Raw genomic sequence first — 26684 nt, 5'->3', positions numbered from 1 at the left:
CATGGGTGGGAACAGTCCCTTAGAATCCTGCCAGCTTTCCTTAGGCAACGTGTGTGGTAGGTGTCCTGTAGGGCTGGGAGCTTCCTGCCGATGATGAACTCAGCAGAACAGACCACACTTCGTAGGGCCAGCAAACTTAACAAGGAGGTTGGAGCTGTGCGTTGCCGCACGGTCATGAGTGAACAAGGAGAACAGGAGAGGGCTGAGCACACAGCCCTGGGGGGTGCCTGTGTTGGTGATCAGTACAGATGAGGTGCGGTCACCGATTCTCACCACCTGTGGCCTCCCCGTCAGGAAGTGGAAGATCCCTTTGCAGAGGGAGGTGCTTAGTCCCAGGTCCACAAGCTTGGAGACCAGTCTGGAGGGGATGATGGTGTTGAATGCTGAGCTGTAGTCAATGAACAGCATCTTTACATACGTATTCCCCTTGTCCAGGTGGGAGAGAGCGGTGTGCATACTCAGAGCGATGGCATCGTCTGTAGACCTGTTGGACCGGTATGCAAACTGCATAGGGTCCAGGGTGGGGGGCAGCGAGGAGCAGATGAATGATTTGACTAGCCGCTCGAAGCACTTCATGATGAAAGAAGCCAGTGCTATCGGGCGATAGTCGTTCATGCAGGTGACCTGCAGGGATAATGGTGGTTCTCTTGAAGCAGGTGGGGAGTACAGACAAGTGAAGGGAGAGGTTGAAGATGTCACTGAAGACCCCTGCCAGCTGGTCAGCTCAGCCCCTGAGGGCCCCACCTGAAATGCCGTCTGGGCCATGTGCCTTACGAGGTTTGATCTTCTTAAAGCACAGCTTCACCTCGGCTACAGTTAGTGTAGGCACACCACTGGCTTGGCCTTCAGGTAGCTCCACTGCAGGGGGGTCACTGTCCCTCTCAAAGCGAGCGTAGAAGGAATTCAGCTCATCTGGCAGTAGGACAGGGGACTGGACTCTCACTGAAGCCTCTCCCTTTGTAGTCAGTAATGGCTTTAAGTCCACTCCACATGCAACTGGGGTTAGAGCCATTGTAGCTGGACTCCACCTTGGTCCTGTAAGCCCTTTTTGTTGCTTTGAAGACCTTCAGAAGGTCGTATCTGGCCTTCCTGTGTGTGTGTGTGTATGTCTGTGTGTGTGTGTGTTGCTCTTGACTTGATCTTACATGAACTAATAGTGCCATCTTGTGGATAGATGATTAGTCTCACTGCTCATTGGTAATTCATGTATGCTTTTACAAAGAAAATATTTGTTCAGAGGAAATCATGCTTAAAATGTGATTTAACACAAATCATTTGGATACAAGCAGCAGATTGGGTCAAAATATACGGCTTTCCTGTTTGAAGTCCATCCTCTTAATATTCATGTCAAGGCTTGTTTTCTCAGTCATATTGTCGGGGAAATAATAATAACAAATTTGAACCAATATCAAAGTTTTAAACAGCACGGAAATGGCAGCAAAGTATAATGCAAAGTGTGTACTCGAATCCAACACAAAGGATTGATTCCAACAAACTTGAATAGACCCCGGAGTCTGACTGGAAATGTTCTATATTAGTTTGTGATAATTTGCACCAGCAGATGGAGCCCTTATTCCAAACAAGCACCTCATCCAGCCTCAGTACCTGACAAGGGAGGGTGATGTAAACAAGCCCATGGGTGGGGGTAAACATCAACAAGGTCATACACGACCAAATGAAATGACAAACAAAATGGATAATAAAGTTGGCTTCGCGGCCAAGTTCATGATCGAGTGTATGAAAAATGGAACCTTTCACAGATTTAACAGGTGTATTGATGGATTTAGTTTCCTTAGCTCCATGTCACTGCATCTGACCATGTGCTATGTCATTTATCTTTGAAATGAAATTAAACCGGGCGTTGACGCTAGCGTACGCTCCCACAATGCCTTACACGAGCGTCAACGCTCGGTTTCATTGAAAATGAATTGGAAGCCAATGCTCCGCAACGCTCCGCGACGCTGTAGTGGACACGCACCGTAAGGCCAACATCAACCTGTAGTTTTGTATCAACTTTCAGATTGACCATGGCAGGGTGAGAGATTGGCTGGGGTTGTATGTAACTTCTTAAGTTAGATGTTTATGCAGCCACAAACATTTTAGCAAAATGTAAAAATAACCACCACACCAAGATAAACATTGGCAGGGAACATTATAGGTTCGGACTGCAAATTACCTGTTTGTTGCACATTCAAGTCAAGTAGATGTCTTTCACGCATTAATGAACACAACACATTTTGGTGACAAAACAAATTAACAAGCTCATTAAACAATTCTGGCCATCTCCAATTACATCCAAAAGATTGAATATAAATTAGCAAATTAGCTTCGGTCAAAAAATGCTGTCCCCACAGATTGAGATAAATGGTAAAAAAAAGTATATTATTCTGGACGAAGGTGATCCGAATTATGAACCCAAAACAAGAGTGGCCAAATTAAATTGGCCATTGAAGATAATGAATGGAAAACATGAAACATCCAATTAAATTGTTTTCACCAGAAGTCATCCCACATCTGCTGCTGATTGTTGAGGATTGCTTGAAAGGGACTCAGATCTAATGAAATCGAGGTAATAGTGTTGTGGCAACCTCTGAGAGTCACAGAATTGATATGCATAAGATTTAGGACAACATCCTGTATTTAAAGTGTGATTTACATAAACAGCCACACCAAGTAGAAATGGACCTATTCAGGTTGTTTGGATAAAATGAAATATACAATAGGACAGAGAATATTTAAGAAACTGACAAGAACAGGAAGTGTTAAATACATACCAAGTCATGCCTACATACAGTATGTAGCCTATCCATCCTTTCAGCATAAAGTTGATCTACACCATATTCCTTCAACTTTAAGATTAGCATTTTGTATGGTTTGCACTTCTCAAATACCAAGCAACCACAACACATGATTACATTCATAGGTTTTTGGGGTCCGTTAAATATATACACACTGTTATATCAAACTGTACACTTCTGATCCTTGATCTTCTGCTGTACTTTATAAAAAAGTATTTTTTTATGTTAATAAAATGTAAAGCAAACGCACACTGGTAAAGTCAGGGGATCCTAGGATGATGACAATGACTATGACTAGCAATGCCCCTATCAGAACACATGCGCCCTCTGATTGGTTAAACCTAGGACGTCTTTGTTTCAAATGTATCATGGGATTGAAGAGGACAATTTAAGAAGGGGCACAGTCATTTGTCCAGGAGCGGGCCAGATCCAGTCACAGAACCCGGGGTTTTCATTCTACAGCGCGTCACGTGCTATTCCTTGTCTTTGAGTCTCCGCTCATGAACTTTGGTGAGAGCTGAACAGCGCAGCAACAATAGGACACGCTTTCAATAGATCAACAAAAGGTAAATAATATCCTGCATATTTTCAGCTGTTTCTCTAGATACAGAGAAGGAAAATAAGACCAGCTGTTCTCTAAGGAACACTGCAGGAGAGCAGAAGAGTTCAAATGTAAAGATCTGTTTCTTCAAGTTATCCTCCTCTGAATTCATATTGTGTGTATTCTTGTGAATATATTGACCAATATATTGAAATATTGAACTAAACAAAAGTTGTCTTATTTTGGTTACAGGTTTTACTTCCAAGTCTCCAGAATCTGGAACTATGGAATTTGGACCCTCCAAAAACTTCTCTCATACAGAATTCTATTTGATCGGATTTACAGAACTTTACAAGAACCGAACCCTCCTCTTTATTCCCTTTTCCATCCTTCTCTTTTTCTCAGTGACGTCCAACATTGCCTTAATCGTCGTCATTGTGAAGCAGAGAAGTCTCCACTCCCCCATGTATGTGCTTATAGGTTGCATTGCTTTCGTTGATGTAGGTGTCCCGTTGGCAGTGGTCCCGAGAATGATCTTCAGTTTTGTTTCCGATATAAATGTTTTCCCTCGAATACTGTGCCTGATGCAGATGTGGTGGGTCCACTATTTGTGCGCCTTTCAGTCCACTATCCTGTTTGGGATGGCTGTCGATCGGTTGGTGGCCATCTGTTTGCCTCTACGTTACAATGATGTCATGAGCTACAATAACTGTCAGATCGCTTCTACTGTGGTTGTGATTCGTAATACCGTCATAATAACAGCCATGATCGCCCTGGTTGGAACCCTCACATTTTGCTCCTCCAATGTGTTTTATGGGATTCACTGTGAGCACCAATTGGTGGTTACCATAGCATGTGGTGACACAAGGAAGAACTACTTGGCAGGTATGGTCAGTTTCTGTGCGATAGTGATATCTGACTGTTTTGGCATCTTTTTTTCGTACGTGGTTATTTTCGTGGTCATATTCAGGTCAGCGGGAGGAGTGTCTCGTTCCAAAGCCATCCATACTTGCACCACCCATCTCACGGTCATTGCCGTCACCTTCTTTACGTCCATGATTGCATTTATGTCGTTCAGGATTCAACAAGAATTTGCGCAGGATTTGCGTGTTGTCATTAGTCTGATGTATCTTCTTGTTCCTGGGGTCTGTAATCCGTTGATTTATGGCATTAGAACCAAAGAAATAAGGGAGCAACTTGTAAAACTACTGAAATGTGGAAAGGTTAAGTGACAGACAAGCTTGTTTGGGAAGTAATGGGCTTTCAAATTCTAGTTAAAATTATGAACAATGAACATCCTGTTTTCCAGTTGATCATATTAGGTTTCTTACTCTCTAGCCTCTATTAAATGCATATTTTTGCATTTCAAAGACTTTGACATGTGACTGATATATACAAGAATGGTGAATGAATTGGGATTTTCTGAAATGTTGGCTTTACTTGAAATAAATAGTTTATTTATATTACAGTAAATTAAAAAGTCACTAGCACCTATGCAATGATTATTCTTATTGATTTTACAAATTGGCAGCTTGGATATTCCAACTGTAAACAGGGGCATTCAATACTGTGTATGATTGATTTGTGAAAAAGTCATACAAATTGATATTCTAAAAAGTAATATAAGTAATATAATAATAATAAAGTAATATTTTAATGTAATTTAGTTATGTATTGACTGATTCAAATGAACCTTGTTCCCAGGACAGAATATACAATCTCATTTAAATCTCAGTGAGGTGTTTTATTTTCATCTTGCAACTTCTGAAATGTCTAATTGTTCTTTGCTTTTCCTCATTGTTGGGACCTTTTATCTGTCTTTCTTGAAATGCTACTAATAAACATATCTACAATTTTTAATGAAAGCATGTGGTATTGATTTTCTCAGTCTTTTACAAAACACTGTGCTACAGAGAAATTGAAGATATTCTCATTGTTACAAAGGCATGATCAGCTGCAGATGTTATTTTACTTTAGTTTCTCATAAACATTAAAGGCCATAAAACATGACCTTTGGACCATTAGGGTTTATGAATGTTGACAGTTAGTATGATCTTTTTTCCATATTGTAAGGCAATAACATACAGACTGTCATTCTCAGACAGGTGATCATAGCTGGAGCTTTATATAATTACAGAGCACAAAAATTCAACATAATTCTTCTGTCAGATGCTTATGCTGCAGTACCAAAATCACAGCAAAGAGATAAAGAGATGGTATTTATTTTTTATATTATATTCTGTAAATCAGAATGCACTACGTTATTCCCAGAGGGGTTGTCTGTCAAAACACAGTTAAATTATAAAACATCAACTGTAAGAAGAAAACATTTGGGTTCATTTGTAAAATGTACTTGTTTCTCTGCACATGGGACGTTCAAGAAAAATGAATGTTTTTCTCACCCTAATGAACATAAACACATTAGTTTAGTTTGATGACAAAGCAGAAATTAACAAGCTCATTAAACAGTACGGGCTATCTCCAATGGGATGATGTGTTGAATTAACTGTTAGTAAGTCAGCCATGATCATAAATTGCTGTCCCCATAGATTGAGATTAATGGGGAGCAAAAAGATCTTGGTCCTTTCAATGCTCATTAGAATGCTACTGCCAAAACAAGAGTGACCTAAATAAATTGGTCACTAAATGTATTAAAGCCAAACAAATTGTTTACGACTTTTCAAGCAATTTAACGAAAAAGCCTTGTAACGGTGTATACATGTAATTATCCATATAAATAAGATGGCAGATCGACTTCTGCATCTACTCAGCTCTCAATTAAGCAGACAGACCGTGCCAGTGATTTGTTATGCTTTCCAAACAGGTATATATGAAGATGTGTTGTATGCCCATATAGGGTGAATATTTTTTAAGATGAAGTATGAGTCATTGCAGAAATATTGTGTTGCCACTGCAAAAAAAGAGAAAGAATCCAAGAGAAAGAAAGAAAATGGAGGATAGAAAACAGAAAAGGAGAGAAGGGAGCAACTGGAGTCAGATGGCTGAGCGGTGAGGGAGTCGGGCTAATCCGAAGGTTGCCGGATCAATTTCCCGCCGTGCCAAATGACGTTGTGTCCTTGGGCAAGGCAATTCACCCTACTTGCCTCGGGGGGGAATGTCCCTGTACTTACTGTAAGTCGCTCTGGATAAGAGCGTCTGCTAAATGACTAAATGTAACTGAATGATAAAGTGGTGGTCAAGTCACCTTTTATTGGATCAAAAAAATAAGTACCCACAACACGGTACACATGTGCGACTGTCCGTTGATGTCAGATGGAGCGATCTTCAGTTTTGAGTAATGAGGAGCTCATCGAACACTGAACAGTTTATAAATACAGTTATTTACCGTTTACAGAGACCAAAAAAAACACTTTCTGGAGTTCAAATGTAAAATATTTCATAGAAACACAACGCGGAGGACGGATTCACATTGGAAGTCTCCAATTCACACACACACACACACCTTGGAATACAAAACCAATTTACAAACCTTTGTAGAGATGGCATGCATACAAAAATAGATAAGTGTATCTGATCCTTCATATTACAGTACTGGTTAGTTATTGCCAGTCCTTATCTGTGTCTGTGAATTATAGTGTAGGTACCTCGAGGGAAGGACTACATCCTGTTTATCTCCCTGTCCAAGGTGTCATCTGGTTTACAGAAACTCAGGAGGCACGGCAAAAGTATCTAAACTCTGATTAGTGTCTTACATTTTGTGCTGGCATTACAGCAGTGTAAAACGCAGTCCGTTAAATAAATACATATCTACATGTACACTCATCGAACAACGCAGACGTTGTCGTGTTTACGAGACCATTCATACATGCAGAACGCACATACGGAACGCACATCAAAAATAAGATTGCTTAGAATTCATTTAAGATCACTGCAGATGGACAGTATACAACTCCAGCATAATTTCTTTGAACTGACGACATCGTACAGAAGCTAGGTTATAAAATGGCCATGCGAGAGAGCAGTGACTTCAACGAGCGCCTTCCATAAACGTAACGTCTTTCAAGGGATTAAAAAGTGCCCATCCAACGCCATCCAGACACACAAGGCAGTGGATGCGTGCCTTACATTTCTTCATTTCTTATTTTCCCCCCTTCTTAAACGTCCTTCTCCGACGTCACTCCTTTGACGTTGGACAGTGAGTGAAAGCAGAGTTGTGTTGAGTTTTGTCGTTGTAGATACAGACTTATGGAGGTGATGGCATTGAAGGAACTGGAGCAGGTGGTGGAGGGGCACAGGTGTGAGAGACGTGTGCAGATAGAGAGGCAGGGTAAGAGAGCGGGGTATCACAGAGGGGTGGGCTGGGGGAAGGATGGAGTGAGGTGGGGGGTTTTTTCTTCTTCTTTTAGAATGAGGGATTTCTATGAAGGCGTAGCCTCCAGTCACTCCACATAGACTACCCTAAAAACCCCATTGAAGGGTCGGAATCCTGCAGAGGCACATTCTGTGAGGGGGGAGGGGGGTGGGGGGAGGGGGAAGAAGAAAAAGGTCACACACACAACCAAAAAAACACCTCAGACAGCTGCGTAACGGGACCACCAATGTAGTTCAAGGGTCGAAAAAACAGGAGGGGGGGGGGGCGGGATCTCGTACTGTACCTTGAGCGCGCTCTGTAGGATGCGGAGACGGTGCAGCTTCTCGCTGAGGAGCGGGTCGTTGACGCGCCGGACGAAGGAGCGCTTGTACTCCAGACGGGCGGGCGGCCGGTGCTCGCCGGCGGAGTCCAGGTTGGCCCTCTCTAGGGCCCGATACAGGTCGCCCAGGGAGTCGGCCTGGGGCCTGCCATCCCTCTCACATCCTGGGTCACAACCAACGACATTATCAGCCCCGGGGGCGGTGGGAGGGGTCGTTTTCAAACGGCGGGTGGGATGGATGTTTTTTTAAATAACTATGGATGCGATCCGTTAAATATCGTGTTCTTAATGAGAAGTGGAGGGGGGTGGGGGTGTTCTCTGTCGGGTCTTTAAGTTGCGTGCAGGACGCGGGGTAGGGGAGATGGACTGATAGAGCGAGACAGGAAAGAGGGCAGGGAGAGAGGGGCCCTTTAGGCTTGTTTCTTTGTCTCGCTCACAATTCGACATTAACATGGGCTGAAAGGATTCTTCCTCACATAACCCCCCACCCCCCTTCCATCCCAAACACTGCCGTGGGGCACACTGATGTCTTTATCTTGTGTGTGTGTGTGTGTGTGTCTATGTATAGAAGTTAAGAAGGAGGAGGAGGGGTAGGCTGCCAGGTCGAATTAGCGTCAATTAGGACACTTCGATTTCACCTCACTTTAGAGTGCTGTTCTACAGGGGGGTCGTGGGATGGGCTTGGTTGGAATCGGAATCAATTAACCATCCCAGTAGTGAGTCTCCAACAGCTGACACGTAACGAGCTTCAACGAGGCCTAGATGAGCTTCGCTCCCTACGACCCCACCGGGTTACGACCACCTTTCCGTGCTACCATGAGCCTTTGCCCATCCAGACCGTTCTCATATTGTGACCCGAGGCTTACACGGTTCAGTGTGTCTGTCACGTGTCACTGTTACCTGAGTCTATGTGATGGCCTCCCCCGTAGCGGTGGGCCTCCCTGTGATCGGAGGCTGCGGCCGAGGCTGCCAGGATGGCGTGGAGGCCGCTGTCGCGGGGCAGGGTGAAGCTGCGAGGTTTCCCCAGCACCTCCGCCGGGATGAGGGGACTGATGGGAACCGGCAGGGGCCCGTAGTGCTCCTGCAGGAAGCTGCGCTGGGCGGGGAGGGTGGACTGCCTGCGGTGCTCCGCTGAAGAGAACCCCCCTCCGGACTCCAGGAGCATGGCTTCCTCCAGGGGCAGGGTCTGGAGGTAGTGCAGCCCCGAGCTGCCCAGGGGGGTCTCGATCAGGTCCTGCCACGAGCGCCGCTGGCTGGCCGACTTCTGCCCCGGGGAGGTGCCGCCGCCGCCGCCCTCCTGGGACGAGTCGGGGCGGAAGTCCTCGTGGGAGGAGCGGGACTGGAAGGTGTCCGAGGTGGACAGGCGGTGTTTGGGCTCCAGGTAGGGGCTCATCTGGGACGCCTGCAGGGACCCGGAGAGTTGCTGTGCCGGAGGAGAAAGACATAAACAGAGAGGAGATGAGGAGGGGGAAGTCGTAGAATGTCTGGAACTATGCCAGACAGACAGACAGGCGGACAGACAGGTGGACAGACAGGCGGACAGACAGACAGACAGACAGGCAGACAGGTGGACAGACAGTAACTCACTGAGGGGGGTCTGGGGTAGGTGTCGTAAGGGGGAGGAGGGCTGTCCTGTTTGGGCATGGAAGGCATCTCCACGTCCTCATGGTCGCTCTCACTCCAGTAGTCTGGAGAAGAAAAGGACCGAAGACTTTACCACCCAGTCCACATTATAGACTGAACCGAAGGTCGCATCGATCAGCACTACCGTCATTGTACGCAGCTGTGTTGTTCATGAACAGTCATACCTTGGCCTTGTCGAAGCCTCTCCTGTTCCGAATAACCGGCCACCGCCATGGTCAGACGGCTTAACCACCTGTACAAGGAACACGGGGCATTTAAGAGAACACGTTTAAAAACTCCTGCTGTTGACCTTCCGTCGACATTGCCTGGCCTGGTCAGCTTGTTGTTCCCTGTGTCCCCGTCTTCTGTGACTGTCACACTCTCGCACGTCAACATCCATCTCCCTACGAGCTTAGTTCTCACCTGTTCATGTCGTCCACATTTTCCGCAGCGAAGTAGAAACTTTTAATCTTCGGATGGCAGGCCTTGAAAGCACTGGAGCGCAGAAGAACACGGTCAAAGGCACATCCTTTTTTTCCCACTCTGAACTGTGGCATGTTCTATACTACAGACACAAAGAGCTAGGTCAAGCTCAGTGGTTACACAGTGTGCAGATGCAAAGCCGTGAACTCACAATTTCCTTCGGCATTCGGACGCCCTGTCAATTTTGAACTCTGGGAGACTCACAAAGCCCTCTGCCTTCTCATCCTGCAGGAAAAGGAATAGATCACCGATAACTGAGAGGATCCCTGTGTACGAGATCCTCTTTTCAGTGAGATCAGGACTCGTTGGCACGTCCGAATCGCGTTCTGCCCTCACCTCTTCGTTCATGTACCAGTACAAGCAGGTATCTTTCAGAATGAACCAGTACTTTTTCCACTTCTGAGAAAAGTAGCTTTTGGCATCCTTCTTCTTCCACAGCCAGCCCTCACAGTCTCCTCGGCCCAGGTCCTTACAGGAGATGCGCCGCTTGCTGATGGAGGAGAGAGAGCCCCCTACTGCATGGAGGGCGCAACACACCGAGATGAGGAAACGCGTGAATGTGGAAAAGGCGTGAATGTGTTTATATTTCATGTGCAGGATGAGTGAGTGTCGTTTGACGACCGCCATTGCTCACGTTTGTTCTTTTTCCGAGACACGGAGCGAAGCGAGGACCTCTCGAACATCTAAAAAAAGAAAAAGGAAACGAGAGAAAAGGAGGCGTTTTTTTCTCAGCAAAACGAATACTGTTTCCACAGTTTCTGAGGGGTCATTAAGAGACTCACGTGGTAAAGGGAGGCGGAGTCGGAGCTGGAGGTGGACATGGACACCTCCATCTGAAGGGCGGGAACCAGGGCGTAGTGGGCGGGACTTCCTGCCTTGTCGCTCCTCTTCCTGCTCTGGCCCAGACTGCGTCCGGTCAGGTACTCCGGGACCGAGGCCTTGTCCTCACTCACAAACCGCAGGAGAGAGTTCTCTATGGGGGCAGAGCAGATCAAAACAACGCGTAAGTGACAGAACGGTTCAGGGTTCAGCGTAGTAAACATAAGGACTCAGTCACCGTTACGTCCTTGTTTGTCTCTGCCGTCGACTCAAGGGTCAAACAAGGGACACTCTCCCGTGTCCTCCATTTTCCTCTAACGACAGGCTTGTTTGTGAGTCGTCATGTCATTGGAGAGCCTAATTAGAGCCAGTGTAACTAGTCTTGTCTTGGCATTCAACATTGTCTGAGGCTTTACAGACACCGCAGAAACCTCTTCAGGGTGCTGAATACAGATTTCAAAGTGATATCTTTTTTTTTCTCCAATATTACAAAGGCATTACGAAGACGTGCTGCCTTCAAGCGGAAATTCGACGTGTCGGAAATATTTCCTCTTGGCCATAAAAAAAAGGTACTGTGGATAAATTTAGCACCCTCGCTAATTCTGAAAAGCCCCCAGGAACCGTAGACTGCCTCCCCCTCCCCCCCCCCCACCCCCCAAAATCAAAAACACAACATCAGAACAGCGCTGCCGCGGAGACAGGAACAAGGCCATCCATTCGCTCTCTTCCCACTCTCGTTTGCCACCAGGCCTCGAAGCAGCCAATGGAACGAGCAGATCTTGGGACGATCCCTGTTACAGTTGCCAAGGCAACGGCATACCTTCAAGACCCGAAAGCAACGAGAGCGCGCGAGAGAGAGAGAGAGCGAGAGAGAGAGAGAGAGAGAGAGAGAGAGAGAGAGAGAGAGAGAGAGAGAGAGAGAGAGAGAGAGAGAGAGTGAGAGTAAGAGAGAGAGAGAGTGAGAGTAAGAGAGAGAGAGAGAGAGAGAGAGAGAGAGAGAGAGCGAGTGAGTGAGAGTAAGAGAGAGAGGTGAGGGGGGGAAAGAGGAGTGGGCACTAACAAACATACAGAGGAAGAGCGACAGAGAGAGAGAGGAGAGACAGACGAGCGGATAAAGTGGGCAGGGAGGGAGATCCAGCATCTTATCACTGCTGACAGGCCTGCTCATCCTCCCCATACCTTGGCTCCGAGATCTGAGTCGACGGTCCCCCGGCCCAATTATGAGAGATAACCACCCACTCACCTCCTCCGCCGTTCCTCTCTCTTTCTCTCTCTCTTTTCCTCCCCTCTCTATATTTCACTCACCACTCCCCCCCCCGCCCCTCCCCTCCCCTCCCCCACTCCCACTCACCTCTCCTGCTTTCTCTCTTCAGCTTGCCAGGGTCTTCATAGTCTCCCACCCAGTTATATTCCACTGGCATGGAGATGGGTCTGAGTCTGCCTGAAGCCCAGAGAACATCAGCGGTTTACACGTGGAGGAACTCCACCCCCCCCCCCCCCCAGGAACATCCACACAGAGCTAGAACATCTACGGCACGACCACGCCGATGTGGTGAAGCACCCCCCCCCCCCAAACATCAACAACCCCCCCAACCCACCCCCCCCCCTCCCTTTCGTTCAAGAGAGCAACTGGCATCCAACACAGAAGCTTTCTAGCGCCGTCGCACACGCGAGCGAGGCAAAACACCCCCCCGGCGCGCGCTGCTGGGCCCCGGGGCGTGACGTACCATAGGTGGGCGTGCTTCCTCGGCGGACCGGCGGCGGGCCCTGGCTCTGGTCGTACTCGTAGCAGTAGAGGACGGTGTCGTCTTCCACGAGAGGGAAGCGCCTCCGGCACTCCTGGTCCAGGAAGGAGTTGGGCGACTCGGAGCCCGTGGCCACGGAGACGTCCGGATGGGAGTCCTCCCCCTGGAGGTTCCCCTGGTTGTCTCTGAGGCACAGGCGACAGTGGGGGGAGTGAAGACTGTGTCTCTGACTGTGTCTCTGACTGTGTCTCTGACTGTGTCTCTGACTGTGTCTCTGACTGTGTCTCTCTGGCCGATTCTGTTTCTACTCGACGCCATACTATATGTGGGACCATTTTTGTTTATTTTTTAACTGATATTCGCTTGTATTTTGAAGTAGTATCATTGTAACTTTTTTTCTTATACGTACGTATATATAAGAGATGAAAATCCAGCATTTCAAACGTTTGTATTTGTGTGTGAACGTGCGTATGTCTGTGTGTAGGTGTGTGTGTGTCGGTGTGTGTGTGTCTTTGTGTGCGTGTCTGTGTGTGTCTGTGTGTGTTTGTGTGTGTGTGTCTGTGTGTCAGTCTGTGTGTGTGTGTACCTAGGAGTGTAGGGCTCCTCAGGCGGAGGGGGGATGTAGAGATCCTGCAGGGCGCAGCTGTCCCTCCTGGACGGAGTGCTGAGCGTGCTGGTGGGTGTGGCCACGCTGCTGCCAGGGCTCTGAGGGATGATTGGCTGAGGAGACAAAGTAGGGGCGGGGTCAGACACACACCAAAAAAAAAACAATGCTCGGGGGCTCGGGGTTTTATGGATGAACTTCAGCGCATCGATCACTGGACTGATACGTGAGGTAACCAGTGGGAGGCACAAAGGATTTGGGGGGGAGGGAGGGAGGGAGGGAGGGAGGGAGGGAGGGCGGGCGGGAGGGAGGGAGGGAGGGAGGGAGGGAGGGAGGGAGGGAGGGAGGGAGGGAGGGAGGGAGGGAGGGAGGGAGGGAGGGAGGGAGGGAGGGAGGGAGGGAGGGAGGGAGGGAGGGAGGGAGGGAGGGAGGGAGGAAGGAGAGGAGGAGAGGAGGGGATCAGGAGTCTGAGTGGTGATGCGCTCCAGTTGGTCTGGGCCCCTCGAGGGAAGGACACAGCACTTACCCCAGCGTGGTGCTGGGAGAAGGGGGGGGAGGACTTACACATGGCCCCTCTTCCACCCCCAAACCTCCTCTCCACACACTCACGGACACAAGACAAACGTAGGCCAAACACCTACAGACATATGGGAGCACAGGCTTACTCTCTCATGCCTGAGTAGTCACTGCCACACCCTTTTTTTCTTTAAAGCTGTAGCCTCCGGTTTCGCAGAACCACAGACAAAAGCCAACTACTGGGGAACCAAGTGACAGAGGTTGAAAGAAAGCGCTCACTTGCAGAGCTAAAGGCTTCCATCTCATATTCTTCAGCAGGGCCGGGGTGGAGGTGAGAGTGCTCTGGGGGCGCTTCTTCAGGGTAAGGGTTACTCCCCCCGGGTCCCCACGCAGGGAGTTGACAAGGTTCTTCAACTGCCAGCCCACCTAATGACGACAGAAAACAAACACAAACACACAAACACCAGACATTGACCTGTCCGCGTTTCTAAAAGTGCTCAAACACATCCATCCACACGAAAGAACGGCATCCAAATCCTCGAGGTGTGAAAGGATGAAGCACTTACCACGGTCTGATGGTTGACTTGGATGACTTCATCCCCGGCATGGATTTTCTTACAGCGGTCGGCCAAGGACTGATGGAGAGAGAGAGAGAGAGAGAGAGAGAGAGAGAGACGTGAACATACTGCCGCGTGGCCTCCCAGGACGCAGATGTCAGTCTGGATCCCGCTCGGGGGCTGACACTTGTCACCCTCCTCACAGCGTGTGTTCCGAAAGTGGCACGGGAGAAAAAAAATTACGATGTACTCACGCCTTCGGTGGTCCCGGTGATGACGTGTAGGCCGTCGTATGTTGATTTGATGTACATGCCCTGGGAGGGGAGAGAGAGAGAGAGAGAGAGAGAGAGAGAGAGAGAGAGAGAGAGAGAGAGTGAGAGAGAGAGAGAGAGAGAGAGAGAGAGAGAGAGAGAGAGAGAGAGAGAGAGAGAGAGAGAGAGCTTACATATAGTCGTGCAGAATGACAAGGGCAGAGGTTTGGTTTGAACATTGCTAGGGACAAAAAAAAATGTATCACCCTAAATGGTACCTCAAACCCATGTTCTGCATGTATGCTTCTGCAGCATGATATCAAACACAAACATGTGTTATGATGACTTTCAGGTCCATTGTTTATTCCCTTCCTATGCCAATTATGTATGCACAGTACAGTACTAACTGGGATCAATAGGTACAAAAATCAAACCTGTCCATGCAGAAAGGGTGAAGAGAAGCATACACAAACTGAAATGTTCACGTCTTCACTGAAATGGGTTTAAAGTGCTGCACACACACACGCGCGCGCGCGTGGACGCACACACACACACACACGCATCAACCCACGCAAACAAACAGCTTCCCAGTCAGAGCGAGAACGAAGTAAGAGGTTTATTTTTGGCTCCCTCTGCCCACTCCTCTGTTCAGGTTTTATTGAGCGGACGAGAGAAACTCATCTTGGCCCAGTGGATTGCTGGGTAACGGATGGGAGGGGGGTGGGGGGTTCTACTCTCGCCCCCACCCCCCGAGCAGGACACTCAGGTCTGAGTGCAAAAGACAGAGGGGTTTCCGCGTTCACGTCGCAGGGGGGGCGAGCGGCTTCTCCCGCCACCGTACGGACAACATGAAAATCCGGCACTTTCCGTGTTTGTTCAGCACAGACGGGCACATCTCTCTGCTCTTACCAGGCCCTCGGTGGACTTGACGTTGGCCAGCTGGACCACCTCCAGGTGGGCAGACTGTGAGACCATGGGGTCGGACGACAGAGAGATGATGTGGTCGCACACCTCGGACAGTGTCTTACACTGGGGGGGGGGGGGGAGGGATGGAGGAAGACACGAGAAGCCGTTTCCAATCCGGTCTGATCGCTTCTGAGGTGAATTATTGAATTTTCCGGAAAGACTGGAATGAGTGGGAGACTCACCACATGCAGGATCTTGTTCTCTGTCTCGTACACGGAACAGTCCTGACAGGCACAAGCAGAGAGAGACACACGTTACCACAGGAGGACGGTATTATTAGAGATGGAACTAGGTGGGCATGCGATTGGAACGTTGAGGTTCAGCACCGATAACCCCCCCCCCCCTCCTGCCACCCACATACACACAGCACAGTGAGTCACACTGCTTCACTAGAAGAAGTCTAAAAAGCCCTCACCTCCCTCCCTCTCTCCTTCCCTCCTGTCTTTCTCTCTCTCTCTCTCTCACTCTCTCTCTCTCTCACTCTCTCCTTTCCTCCTACTTTATTTCTGCCTTTCACCCCCCCTCCCCTCTCTCCCCCCCCTCTCTCTCTCCCCCCTCTCTCTCTCTCTCCCCCTCTCTCTCTCCCCCCCTCTCTCTATCTCCCCCCCTCTCTCTCTCTCTCCCCCCCTCTCTCTCTCTCCCCCCTCTCTCTCTCTCTCCCCCCCTCTCTCTCTCTCCCCCCCCTCTCTCTCTCTCTCCCCCCCCCTCTCTCTCTCTCTGTCTCTCTCTCTCCTTTCCTCCTACTTTATTTCTGCCTTTCACCCCCCCTCCCCTCTCCCCCCCCCCGCCTGTCTCTCTCTCCCTCCTCGCTCTCTCTCGGCGGATCCTACACCTCCGAGCCCTCGTTAAGACGGTCTCGTCTGTCACACACACGGATGCAGCCTTCTTCCACGGCCGGCTGCCACTGACGTAAAAGCCCTCCTGGGCCCCTGGACCCAGGCCCTGTCACCCGCCCGCCCGCCTGTGAGAACACGCACCCGCGGAGGGAAACGTGTGTGTCCTCTTTGTGCCCAAACGCAGCCGAACCCAGAGCCTCGGCTTGGGCATGTTGCGTCCCCTCCTTTCCCCTCTTCCCTCACTCGCTGAAGAGTGGTCGTGAAAGAGCCCTTCAGAAGGAGGCTTCAGCACAGCCTGTTCCGACTACGTCAATATTAATCTTTTCTAGCCTCTCGTCTCTGGCGCTTGAGAGAGATTGGAGTGGCAGAGAGATCTACATCGCCATCTGAGGCGAGCTTTGACCCATCCGGTAGGCCACCCCAGCCGTGCTCTTTATAAAAAGGCCAAGGCTAGATTAGCGTAGCCACGGGACTATTTCTCTCTCTGCTCATAGCGACACGTGCACTCGTTTCCCCTAGCGACGGCACAGCCACGGTGTGGACTGACTGACTTTAGCCTCGCGGGCATTTTTGGCTAACCTAGTTTGCGGGGGAAGCAGGGGCTATTGTTGTCCCACCACACCTGGGATGCAGTTGGATGTTTACCTGCTGCACAATAGTAGTGAGTTCCAGACACAGCTGAATGACGTTATTTCTCGTCATGGAATAGTCAGCCACTGCGGCAAAAGGAGACCTGAAAAAGAAATAGCACCTGGAATGAACCATTAGATCGTCCTTATTTCCAACCAGACTGGTTGGACAATATAATAATAATAATAATGTGCTTGTGTAGCAGATGCTAAATCTCCCAATGTGCTGTAGAACTCTATCTACTCTATGTCCAATTTATTATATTTCAATTGTTTCTGTGGAAAGAATTGGTGATCATAGGACAGTATAATTTGCTAATCAAGAGAACAATCTAATAGTAGCACTATCATTAAGAAATGATTGCTAGCAGCAGCTGGGACTTAGACAGAAAAACACTTGCGAACACCCAAACGTACACAAACCAAACACACGTATAGACGCAAAGACAAACCGAAAACCCACAAACAGACGAAATGACACAAAATAAGAAAACCACATGAACACACACCCACACACACACGCACTGTCTGGAACAACTCCACTAAGGACCTAAGGAGGATAAACACAAGCCCCTAGCAGGCACGCACTGTGGCTTCACAGCAAAGCCCTCAACAAAAAAAAAAAGAAAAAAAAAATCTTACATAAAGGCTTTACTCATCTTTTGTTTGTCAGCTTATAGCGCATATACCTTACATAAGAAACGCGACGGCTCTCTTGAAGTGGTCGCCTTTGTGGCATTTCCCTTCAGAGCACAGCGAATGGACCCTCACATAATTACACGTGTTTAATCCCAGTGTGAGGTAGGTGGGAGCTTGCTCTACATTTAGTCATTTAGCAGACGCTCTTATACAGAGCCAATTACAGTAACTACAGGGACATTCCACCGAGGCAAGTAGGGTGAAGTGCCTTGCCCAACAACACAACTGGCACAGCCGGGAATCAAACCGGCAACCTTCTGACTACTAGCCCGACTCCCTAACCGCTCAGCCACCTGACGCCCTCTCTGTGTCTTAACCCCGCCTGTGTACTGTGGGCTTGCGAGAGTCGGGTCGCAGCGTGTGTGTGCATGTGACGCGCATGTCAGCTCTTGGGGAATCTCACCTATCCAGCCAGGCCAGCAAGCTCTTGGCTGCGGCGATGAGGTCCACGACGGAGGTGAGGAAGTCGTTAGGGAGCTTGCGGGCGGTGCGGCCGTCGTACTGGCCGCTGCGGCGGCGCCCGGCGATGAAGTTCTGCAGGTTCTTGGCGGACGCGTTGAGCTTGTGGGACAGGGTCTTCAGGTTCTCCGTCTCCAAGCCGTAGTTCTGTCGGGAAAGACACGAGAGGAGACGGCGGAAGTCTTTCAACTCTATTTTCGGCTGCCGTCAATGTCATCCAATGTTTGTTTGTTTTTATTTACAGTTTGGGCTGTTGATTATTTCCCCGCCCCAACCCCCGCATTACAGGATCCCCCCCCCCAAAGACCCCCCCTGGGTTTACCTCCTGTCTACACAGATTCATCCCAACATCAGATATCTCTCTCATCTCTCTGCGGTGAGAACATTCGGGAAAGCAGGCCGAACATCACACAGAGCGTTCTAATGCACCGGCAGTGTAAACAGAAACACAAACAATAAAAAAACGGAGGATGAACTGAGCCAAAGTTGTTGATTCGGCGCAGAATTCCAATCACTCAAATCCCTATTTGAAGGGAGTGCTTCCGCGCACGACTGAATATGACTGGCTGCAGACATGAAGTTGGCAGCATGTTTTATTAAAAGACTTAAGAAGAGTAAATCCTGGCTTAGATGGTTAGTAAACAACACAACAACAAAAAACGGAGTAGTGGCAGTGGGCCACCCAGGGAATCCAGCTCGTCTGCTTAAGTCTGTGTGAACATGGGAGGATCTAACAGAGCCAGTGACCCATCTCCCCGCCCTCACTCCCCCTCAAGCTGTCACCTCCGATGTGTGGAGAACACCCATTACCCACAATGCCTCTGTGCACGTGGGGGGCCTGTGGGCTTCTGTCATGCCAGGGTTTCTTAGGTGGGGGGGGTGGGGGTGGGCTATGAGTAATCATATTTAACGCAGCCGCGTCTAGCTGCATTTTCACCAAATCCTCGTTGCATAAGGGGCTTTGGGACCGAGGCTTACCCCCACGACTGGAGAGGGTGAGTGGGCTTTGACGAGCATCTGTGACCTCTGGAACCTGATTCCCTGTGCTTTCGTTTCTCTCCATCGCTCCCTCCCACCTCTTCCAACTCGTCATTGATGACCCTTTCTATCCATCCATCCATCCACCCACTCCGCCATTCTCTTTTTCTCTCTTCTCTCCCTCTATTCATCTCCCGATCTGGTTGGTCATCCCACTCAGTCATCAAGAGTGCTATTCACACCCAAATCACCCCAAATGCCGGGATGGCACACAGAAATAAATGAATCCGGGGGAGGATTATCAGAGATTTCCATTGTTTACTTTCTTCATAATCAATTACAGGAAGTGAGTTTCCCTCCAGCACACAATCAGAGAAAACAGGATCTGAAGAAGAAGACAAATAACTAAACCAAAGACAACGCTATCAGTCCAAAGAAAGAGATGTCACAAAAAGGCAAAGGGAAGATGAGGAGACACAAGGTAAAATATTCAAATTCAACAAAGCAAGAAGAAAGGTCATAGGAATATAACAGGATGGAAATCAAAGATATCGGACAAAACTTCCACGTCATCCAAATCCAGTGTGCGTTGAAACATTTGTAGGCAGCACTTTCTTTCTAATCCTCAAAGAGTCTTACCAGTTAAGCACCATGCATCAACTGCCTTCCCGACCTCTGAATCCCGAGCTCTTAGCTACTACTAAAAATAACCGAAATGACTCAAATTAGCCCCAAAAGTCATGAATCATTCGGAGATTAAACATCTGAACCTGCGATTGCAGCTGTGTGTGAGATACCTCAGCGTCGCCCCCAGCCTGACACTCGATTCACTCTCTCGTCTAACTTCCTTGACTGCCCTTTTACATCTCAGACTGAGGGAGGCCTCCAGGCAGCACGCCCAGTGAGGGGGTCGACCCTACCAGAGCGCAGAGCAGGTCCACGGCCTCCAGTATGAGCTCCTGGTGGCCAATCCTGGAGACGCCGAGGTCCTCCAGCTCCTGGTGGGTGATGCGGAGAAGCTGGTCTCCTCCGACCTTCTCTCGCTCGAAGGTCTTGATGTACTGCTGCAGACAGTCATCCAGACCTGCAGAACCGGGAGGGAAATCCATTTTTTTTAGATTACAACACCTGATTGGGTACTTGGTATGCATGACATGTATGCCGGTGCTGGGTAGCTACAACTTCACGTCAATTGTGATCTTGTACGTGACAGGTTTGTGCTCTTTTCTTTGAATTTGCTTTGACTATAGTAACCCTATTTCAAATTTGACTCTAAACACAGCATTTCCTATGACTGCCCTCCGAAAGCTGTATGATCCAAATGCCATAAACATTACATTATCTTCACATAACCTATATGCTGTATGGCACATTTTTAAATATGCAGGGCAAAGTAGCATTTGAAGTTAAAGCAGACCGACAGTTTTAGATCGAACCCTCCACATCCCAACTGCCTCTTAGACGTTGGCCTACATGTTGTGCGTGAAGATGTTCTATTATCGGGTCAGCGCTGTGTGGCGAAACGTCCTCATATCAGCTCAGCTCCCCAGTCCTGAGGGTTTTTCAGTGGAACTATCTCACTCCATCTTGGATTATCGCTTCATCTCTTGTTTATGTGTGTGTGTGTGTGTGTGTGTGAGACAAGGTACACATAAGGCTGTGTGTGTGTGTGTGTGTGTGTGTGTGAAGCTGTGTGAAGCTGTGTGAAGCTGTGTGAAGAAAGTGTGACCGTGCTTGGTTTAATGCAAGCTGACAAACGGAGATCTCAGAGATGAACACACGTGGTACTGCTGAACACACACACACACACACAGTGAGCCATACAAGCTACTAGAGCCCACCCATACAGCAACTACCAGCACTACATTCTTCATAGCAACAGCAAGCATGTTAGTTAGGTCACACAACCCACTCACGAGCAACAGTTGACTTGACACAGGCCTGTCACGACGAGCAAACATTTGCTCACTGTGTTACACTGTCACGCTTGACAATCCTCCACATGCTTTCACTGTGGGTCAAACACCAAGGCGTTGGACAAACTGCATCTAGGGCGGCCATCTTGGCCATTTAATAACATCCGCTGCGTCTATGTACTCTTACAGAGCCTCAGTTCACAGCTATGCAAACCAAACAGTATCCACCGCTCTTTACTTGTCTCACACACACACACATCTTTAAGCATCGTTCCCCTCAAATAGGGACAGACCTAGTTGGCAGAGGCTGATGTTGTCACGGAAACGACAACCCCCCAAGTCTCTCTCTCCCTGTCCCCCTGCTCCTTATGGAGGCTATATGATTATTATCCTCACATCTCACGCGACACACAAAGTCACACGTTGTGCAGTCTAGTCTAGAGGACAGGCCTCAGTAAGGAAAGTTGTGGCAAGTTGATTGTGGTCCACATTTCAACTGTTTCATCTCCCCCTTTACCCTCTCTCACTCTGTTGGTCCCCCTGCCCCCACCCCTAATCCACCCCCCCACCCCCATCCCCCCACTCCCGGCTTCCTCTCTAACAGTGCTGTAGGAGAACTGGAGTATTTGATTCCAACCCCGTGTTGACCGGCCTAAACCTAATGAAGCATTCGGCTCAAGTTCAGCTGGCAGCTAAATGTTGGAGGAGCAGAAGAAAAAAGGATAGTTTCATGGCTTTGCATACAATTTCAGGGCTTAACAAATCAGCCTCTTTACCAAGTTAATCGAGACCCATTTGTCAAAGGAGGAAATCCCTCATGTTGCTATAGAAACCATGGAGCAGAGTTTTGGTCAAATGTGTCCTTGTCTGCATAACAAAAGTAAATAAACAAATAAGTGAAGAAGGTAGAGGCAACATTTTAGCCTGAAAAAAAAAACCTTCCTCCAGATGCTCAAGACACATCCTGTGTATAATCCCCTGTTTAATCACAAAAAAGGAACTCCTACTTCAGTAACATCTTAACTAAAAGACAGTTTTCTCCTTAGCAAATCAAATCAAATGTATTTGTATAGCCCTTTTTACAGGCAAGCATGTCACAGAGGGCTTCACGTACACCCACAGAACTGCCCCTCAACCAACCTAAACCCTTAACAACAGCCACCCCCCACCTCCCACCCTCCAAACTCACACACACACACACACACACACACACACACCCTTCACAGAGGAACCCTTCATCAAATGGTCTTTGCTCCCTAAACAAACCGAGATGTGAACAGACAGACATCCTTGCTGGAAAGTACTCACAGAGGAGGTTCAGGCGTCCTGATTAACACAGCGTTAATCCACTGTTAATTGCGAAAGTAATGAGACTTAGTTATGTCTAGCGCTATGGACGTTATTGTGTTGGCTCTCTGGAGAGGTGGGCATGTATTTTAATTTGCATCATTTTAAATTGTCAGGAGGAATTGGGTAGAGCTGATGTTCAAATGAGAGAGAGCGAGAGAGAGAGAGAGAGAAAGAGAGAGAGAGAGAGAGAGAGAGAGAGAGAGAGAGAGAGAGAGAGAGCAAGAGAGAGAGAGAGAGAGAGAGAGAGAGAGAGAGAGAGAGAGAGCAAGAGAGAGAGAGAGAGAGAGAGAGAGCGAGAGAGAGAGAGAGAGAGCGAGAGAGAGAGAGAGAGAGAGAGAGAGAGAGAGAGAGAGAGAGAGAGAGAGAGAGAGAGAGAGAGAGAGAGAGAGAGAGAGAGAGAGAGAGAGAGCAAGAGAGCAAGAGAGAGAGGAGAGAGATGATGACAATATCAAACCGCCAGCAATACAGTTCTGTGTCATGCTGTGACACAGCCATCATGGCCATCTTCACTGGAGCTAAACATTAGCCATGTATTTACATGTATTGGCCCCATGTTAAACCTATTTATCGTTGTTTATCCATATCAATGCACTAACCTAAGTTTATCCAGGTGGGTTGGCCATTTCAAGTATCAAGTGATTGCCGGCACCTGTTTTGTTTGCCGTAATGAAGTCTTTTAATATTGGGGAGTGAAAGAACGAGAGGGAATAGAAGGATAGGAGGAACATTTGTATAAATGTAGCTTTCTTCTCAACTTGGTGTGTCTACCATTTAACCTTTATAAGTGAGCAAAACATTGATAGTTTGTACCCAAACATTTGGAGCACAAATAAATGTGTTCATCCTTGAAAGAGCTGACCATATTTCACAGAACTGACTCAACAATAAGAGCAACGAAGTTTTGTCCTATTTTCAACTAACGTTTTTCAGTTTTTTTTCGTTTCATTTTTCGAGGACATATTTCTACAGACACATTTGAGGACCCCCCACAGCAGTTGTGAAAGCATGGCAGGATTCCTGCATAAAAAGACAAATGTTCTATCAAAAATATGGGTTTTAATACGGGTAATATGTTTGGGGTTTTTTAAGTTGGGAATGAAAATGTTATGGTGTAAAAAAAAAAAAAACTAAATGTACTCTTCATCAAAAACACCCCATGGTGATTTACAAAGACTGGAGACATTTTTTCTTTGGAAGGATTTGTAGTGAAGAGCCGTGGTCACTGAAACACCATGGGAGGGAAAAAGTGGCATTATGGGAAGGTCACAGGGTGCTCCTATTTGGCCTCCAGTGACATCACTGAGCCGTATGCTAATTATGGGAGTTCTGAATGCTAATGATGAATTGCTGCTTGGCCCCTTAGGATCTACTGAGGGGCGAGAGACAAGATCTCCTTTCTCTTTCTCTCCACATCTCTCCATCCTTCACTTTCTATTATCATTACTGTGCTCTGGGTCAAAGAGTTGTCTGAGCTCCACTCGTCGCATGCGGATCACCGTAGGGCTGTCCCTGAGATCGGATCAAGCATCCTAGTCACAGTTGACTCTGAGTTGCATCTTTTCACTTCCGTTGCTCCCCAATTTCCTACTCTAAACCTGACTCTCAACACACACACATACACACTCTCACACACACACACACACACATAGATAAACAAGTTGTTCTGAAGTAAAACTGGTTGATGTTCAACCCTCCCTCTCCCAGGCTACAATGTGTCTTCTCCCACAGCCCCACTGCCCTGTGCTGTATGTGCTGAGCGGGACTGAATTAGTTAGCATGTACTGGAGCGGAGGAGGCGTAAGTAAGTGAAAGAACACACTGGAGCTTCACCATGAGGCTATGCTCCGCCAACATGCGTTCTCTGGACTGTGTAGACAAGCCCAACATGCAGAAAGGACACAGTAACATGACATAAACACACACAGAACATACACATGCCCATTTAGGCTTAGGAAGTCAGGAAAAGTGAAATTCTGTACAATCTGTTTGTAACTAAGCTATCTGGCAGGGCATGTTGGACTGTGTGTGTGCGTGCGTGCGTGCGTGTGAGAGTGTGTGTGTGTGTGTGTGTGTGAGTGTGTGTGTGTGTGTGTGTGGACTGGTATGTCAATCCACCAAGGCTCAGCATAAGGCTTGCTGACCATCTATCCAGAGCAGCAATGTCTTATACAGGCCTTTGGTCATAAATAACATTACTGACACATGATAACATATGTAATAACATTACTGACACATGAGTTCAATTCATAATCTGAACCACATTATAGTTTGGGATGAAGTTAGTTGCAATTATGCAATGACTCATTATACTAATACTGTACATCACTCTATACGTCACTTTTCTTATCCCGGTTGCGGTAGTTTCGGCTTTTGCGGTCGAGACACTTTCACCTCCTCGAGACAAACCAAAACAAGTGCTACACGGTCACTTTGGAACAGCCTACTTTACATATAACCAATGGAGACTCGATATTCAAATTGCATCTGCGTTAAATGCCCTCATTAACCTTCCGTTGGTTCCAAGCACCATTTAAAATGCACAGCCTATGGTGACGCTTAGCAGGTGTAGTAGCCAGCAAGACTGCTTTTCTGTGGATGGTCTGACTCAGAGTTGCTGAGGAATAATGTTGTATATTTACTATGCGTAGCATAAAGAACATGTTTCACAGCATCTTGGAAGCATTTTGGCAACATCTTGAAATATCTGTAGCCTGGCATGGCATAGCATACCTTTCATCCAGTCCATCACTTGGCTTGAACTCCACTTGCTCACAGGTTCCATGACCAGTGCCATTGTAGAAGTTTCTCAGGTCTCGTCGGACAAAAGAAACAGTCCAAACCATGCAACGGAATGATTCAAATTCAATTTTAAATGTTTACGGGTCTATAATCGGTCGGGTGTTTACTAACAACGACGATGGAGGTCCATCGGGATCCGAGACGTCGATTTGGGTAGCTCGAACAGACAATATTTCTTGCACATTCCTCCGCGCGTCTTGTTGCTTGTTGTGCGCTCGAATAGGTCCTTTATTTGTTATTCATGTCAGGCTGCTTCACTATTCTGATGGCAGAGACCCTTTCCCAATTCATCCCTGAATAGATTATTCAGAGGAGAACGCATGCCCTGTCTGTATTCTATTTCGCACTGTAGCATAATTCCCGTTGCTCGAGACCACTACTCATCTCGACTGATTCATACTCGTTCTGTTTTTTTTTCTGTCATCAATGCACGTTTGCCGAGATTTCTGAGTAGGCCGATCTCCCTCCTCTTTCACTCTCTCTCACCAATGACTCCCTCGCCCCTTTCTCTTTGTCGCCGCTGACGCCCCCATCATACAAGCGCAGTCGAGTGGAAGGATCGTCGTAGCTTGGGTGTTTATTTTGATCATCTGGGAAACCTATAAGTATGTTTGGGCGGTACAACGTGTGCCGAATCATGTCAAATAATAATGAGTATTGGATTTTAAAGATAAAATACGTGTTGAACTCAACCATTAAATTATAGGCTACGCTGCACCTGTGCATACTTCATTTACTCTTGATCCTAATTTAGTTTAGGAAAGCGATCTTTATGAGTGTGAGATTTTCAATGTAGCGTTGTCATTTATTACCAGAATTATTCTTGTTATTGCAACAAACCCGCAGATAGCCTAGGCCACCATGTTGGAGTAAACTCCATTATCAACTTGGTGTCCCTCCACTTTATTCAATTGATATGTTTCTATTATTTTTATATCAAACTATTCAATTAGAACATTGGGCTTTCCAAGTGTGAACGACATTAAGAAAGTTGTTCCAAAACTAGCCTACAACGACAGTCACATTTGCACTGCACACGATTCCTGTTTTCTTTCAAGTTATGACTGCAGACTTTTATATAATTTTAGCCATGGTCTATGAATAATCTTTCCTACATTTTTAGAAGAAGCCCTTCTTAGTAGACTAGCCCTAGGCTACTTTTGTAGGCTTCTCTGCCCCCCACTTGTCCCATTGTGTGCGTGCGTTCATGTGTTCACGCATGCATATCCTGAGTGATAACACTGTGACTATGGTTTGTGTTGAACTCCTGCAGTAGGCTATTGACTGTTAGGTAGAATAATGGACCACTTTCCCTTGTTATTACAAATGAGAAACAGATACATTATAACATTGTAAACGCTATAGGCAGGGTATTATTTGTTATTATATATTTATATTTATTTTCTAATAATTTAAGATAATAATAAACAAACAAATTACACAATTAGACCAAACCATGCAGG

At 47.5% G+C, this 26684-nt stretch overlaps 2 protein-coding genes across 4 annotated transcripts; one reads left to right on the top strand and one right to left on the bottom strand.

Annotated features, from left to right (window-relative positions):
* Window positions 1–3929: 3929 nt before the first annotated feature.
* On the top strand, window positions 3930–4571 carry LOC146246176 (olfactory receptor 52P1-like). Its single transcript, XM_084683453.1, has one exon. It carries the CDS (start codon window positions 3930–3932, stop codon window positions 4569–4571), a length of 642 nt encoding a protein of 213 aa, XP_084539579.1.
* Window positions 4572–7753: 3182 nt separating this feature from the next.
* LOC146246175 (connector enhancer of kinase suppressor of ras 2-like) lies at window positions 7754–25216 on the bottom strand. 3 transcript variants are annotated; one of them, XM_084683919.1, is made up of 22 exons: window positions 25153–25216; window positions 20077–20240; window positions 18123–18325; window positions 17037–17142; window positions 15738–15779; window positions 15499–15618; window positions 14593–14652; window positions 14348–14416; window positions 14061–14207; window positions 13248–13381; window positions 12644–12846; window positions 12268–12357; window positions 10880–11070; window positions 10732–10780; window positions 10434–10612; window positions 10249–10322; window positions 10038–10109; window positions 9800–9867; window positions 9579–9679; window positions 8892–9414; window positions 7956–8155; window positions 7754–7801 (listed from the first exon to the last, which is right to left on the bottom strand). In XM_084683919.1, the coding sequence occupies exons 1-22, from the start codon at window positions 25214–25216 to the stop codon at window positions 7754–7756; spliced, it is 2907 nt and encodes a 968-aa protein (XP_084540045.1). The 3 variants fall into 3 exon arrangements, with proteins under 3 accessions (XP_084540045.1, XP_084540046.1, XP_084540047.1); XM_084683920.1 differs by having other exon boundaries at window positions 8892–9384; XM_084683921.1 differs by having other exon boundaries at window positions 8892–9384; window positions 13248–13366.
* Window positions 25217–26684: the final 1468 nt, after the last annotated feature.

This window comes from Hypomesus nipponensis, chromosome 20 (genome assembly GCF_054491055.1).
Source record: "Hypomesus nipponensis isolate SF chromosome 20, ASM5449105v1, whole genome shotgun sequence".
Classification (NCBI taxonomy): Eukaryota; Metazoa; Chordata; class Actinopteri; order Osmeriformes; family Osmeridae; genus Hypomesus; species Hypomesus nipponensis.
The sequence above is the reverse complement of the archived record's forward strand: the minus strand, read 5'-3'. Positions and strand labels throughout refer to the sequence as shown.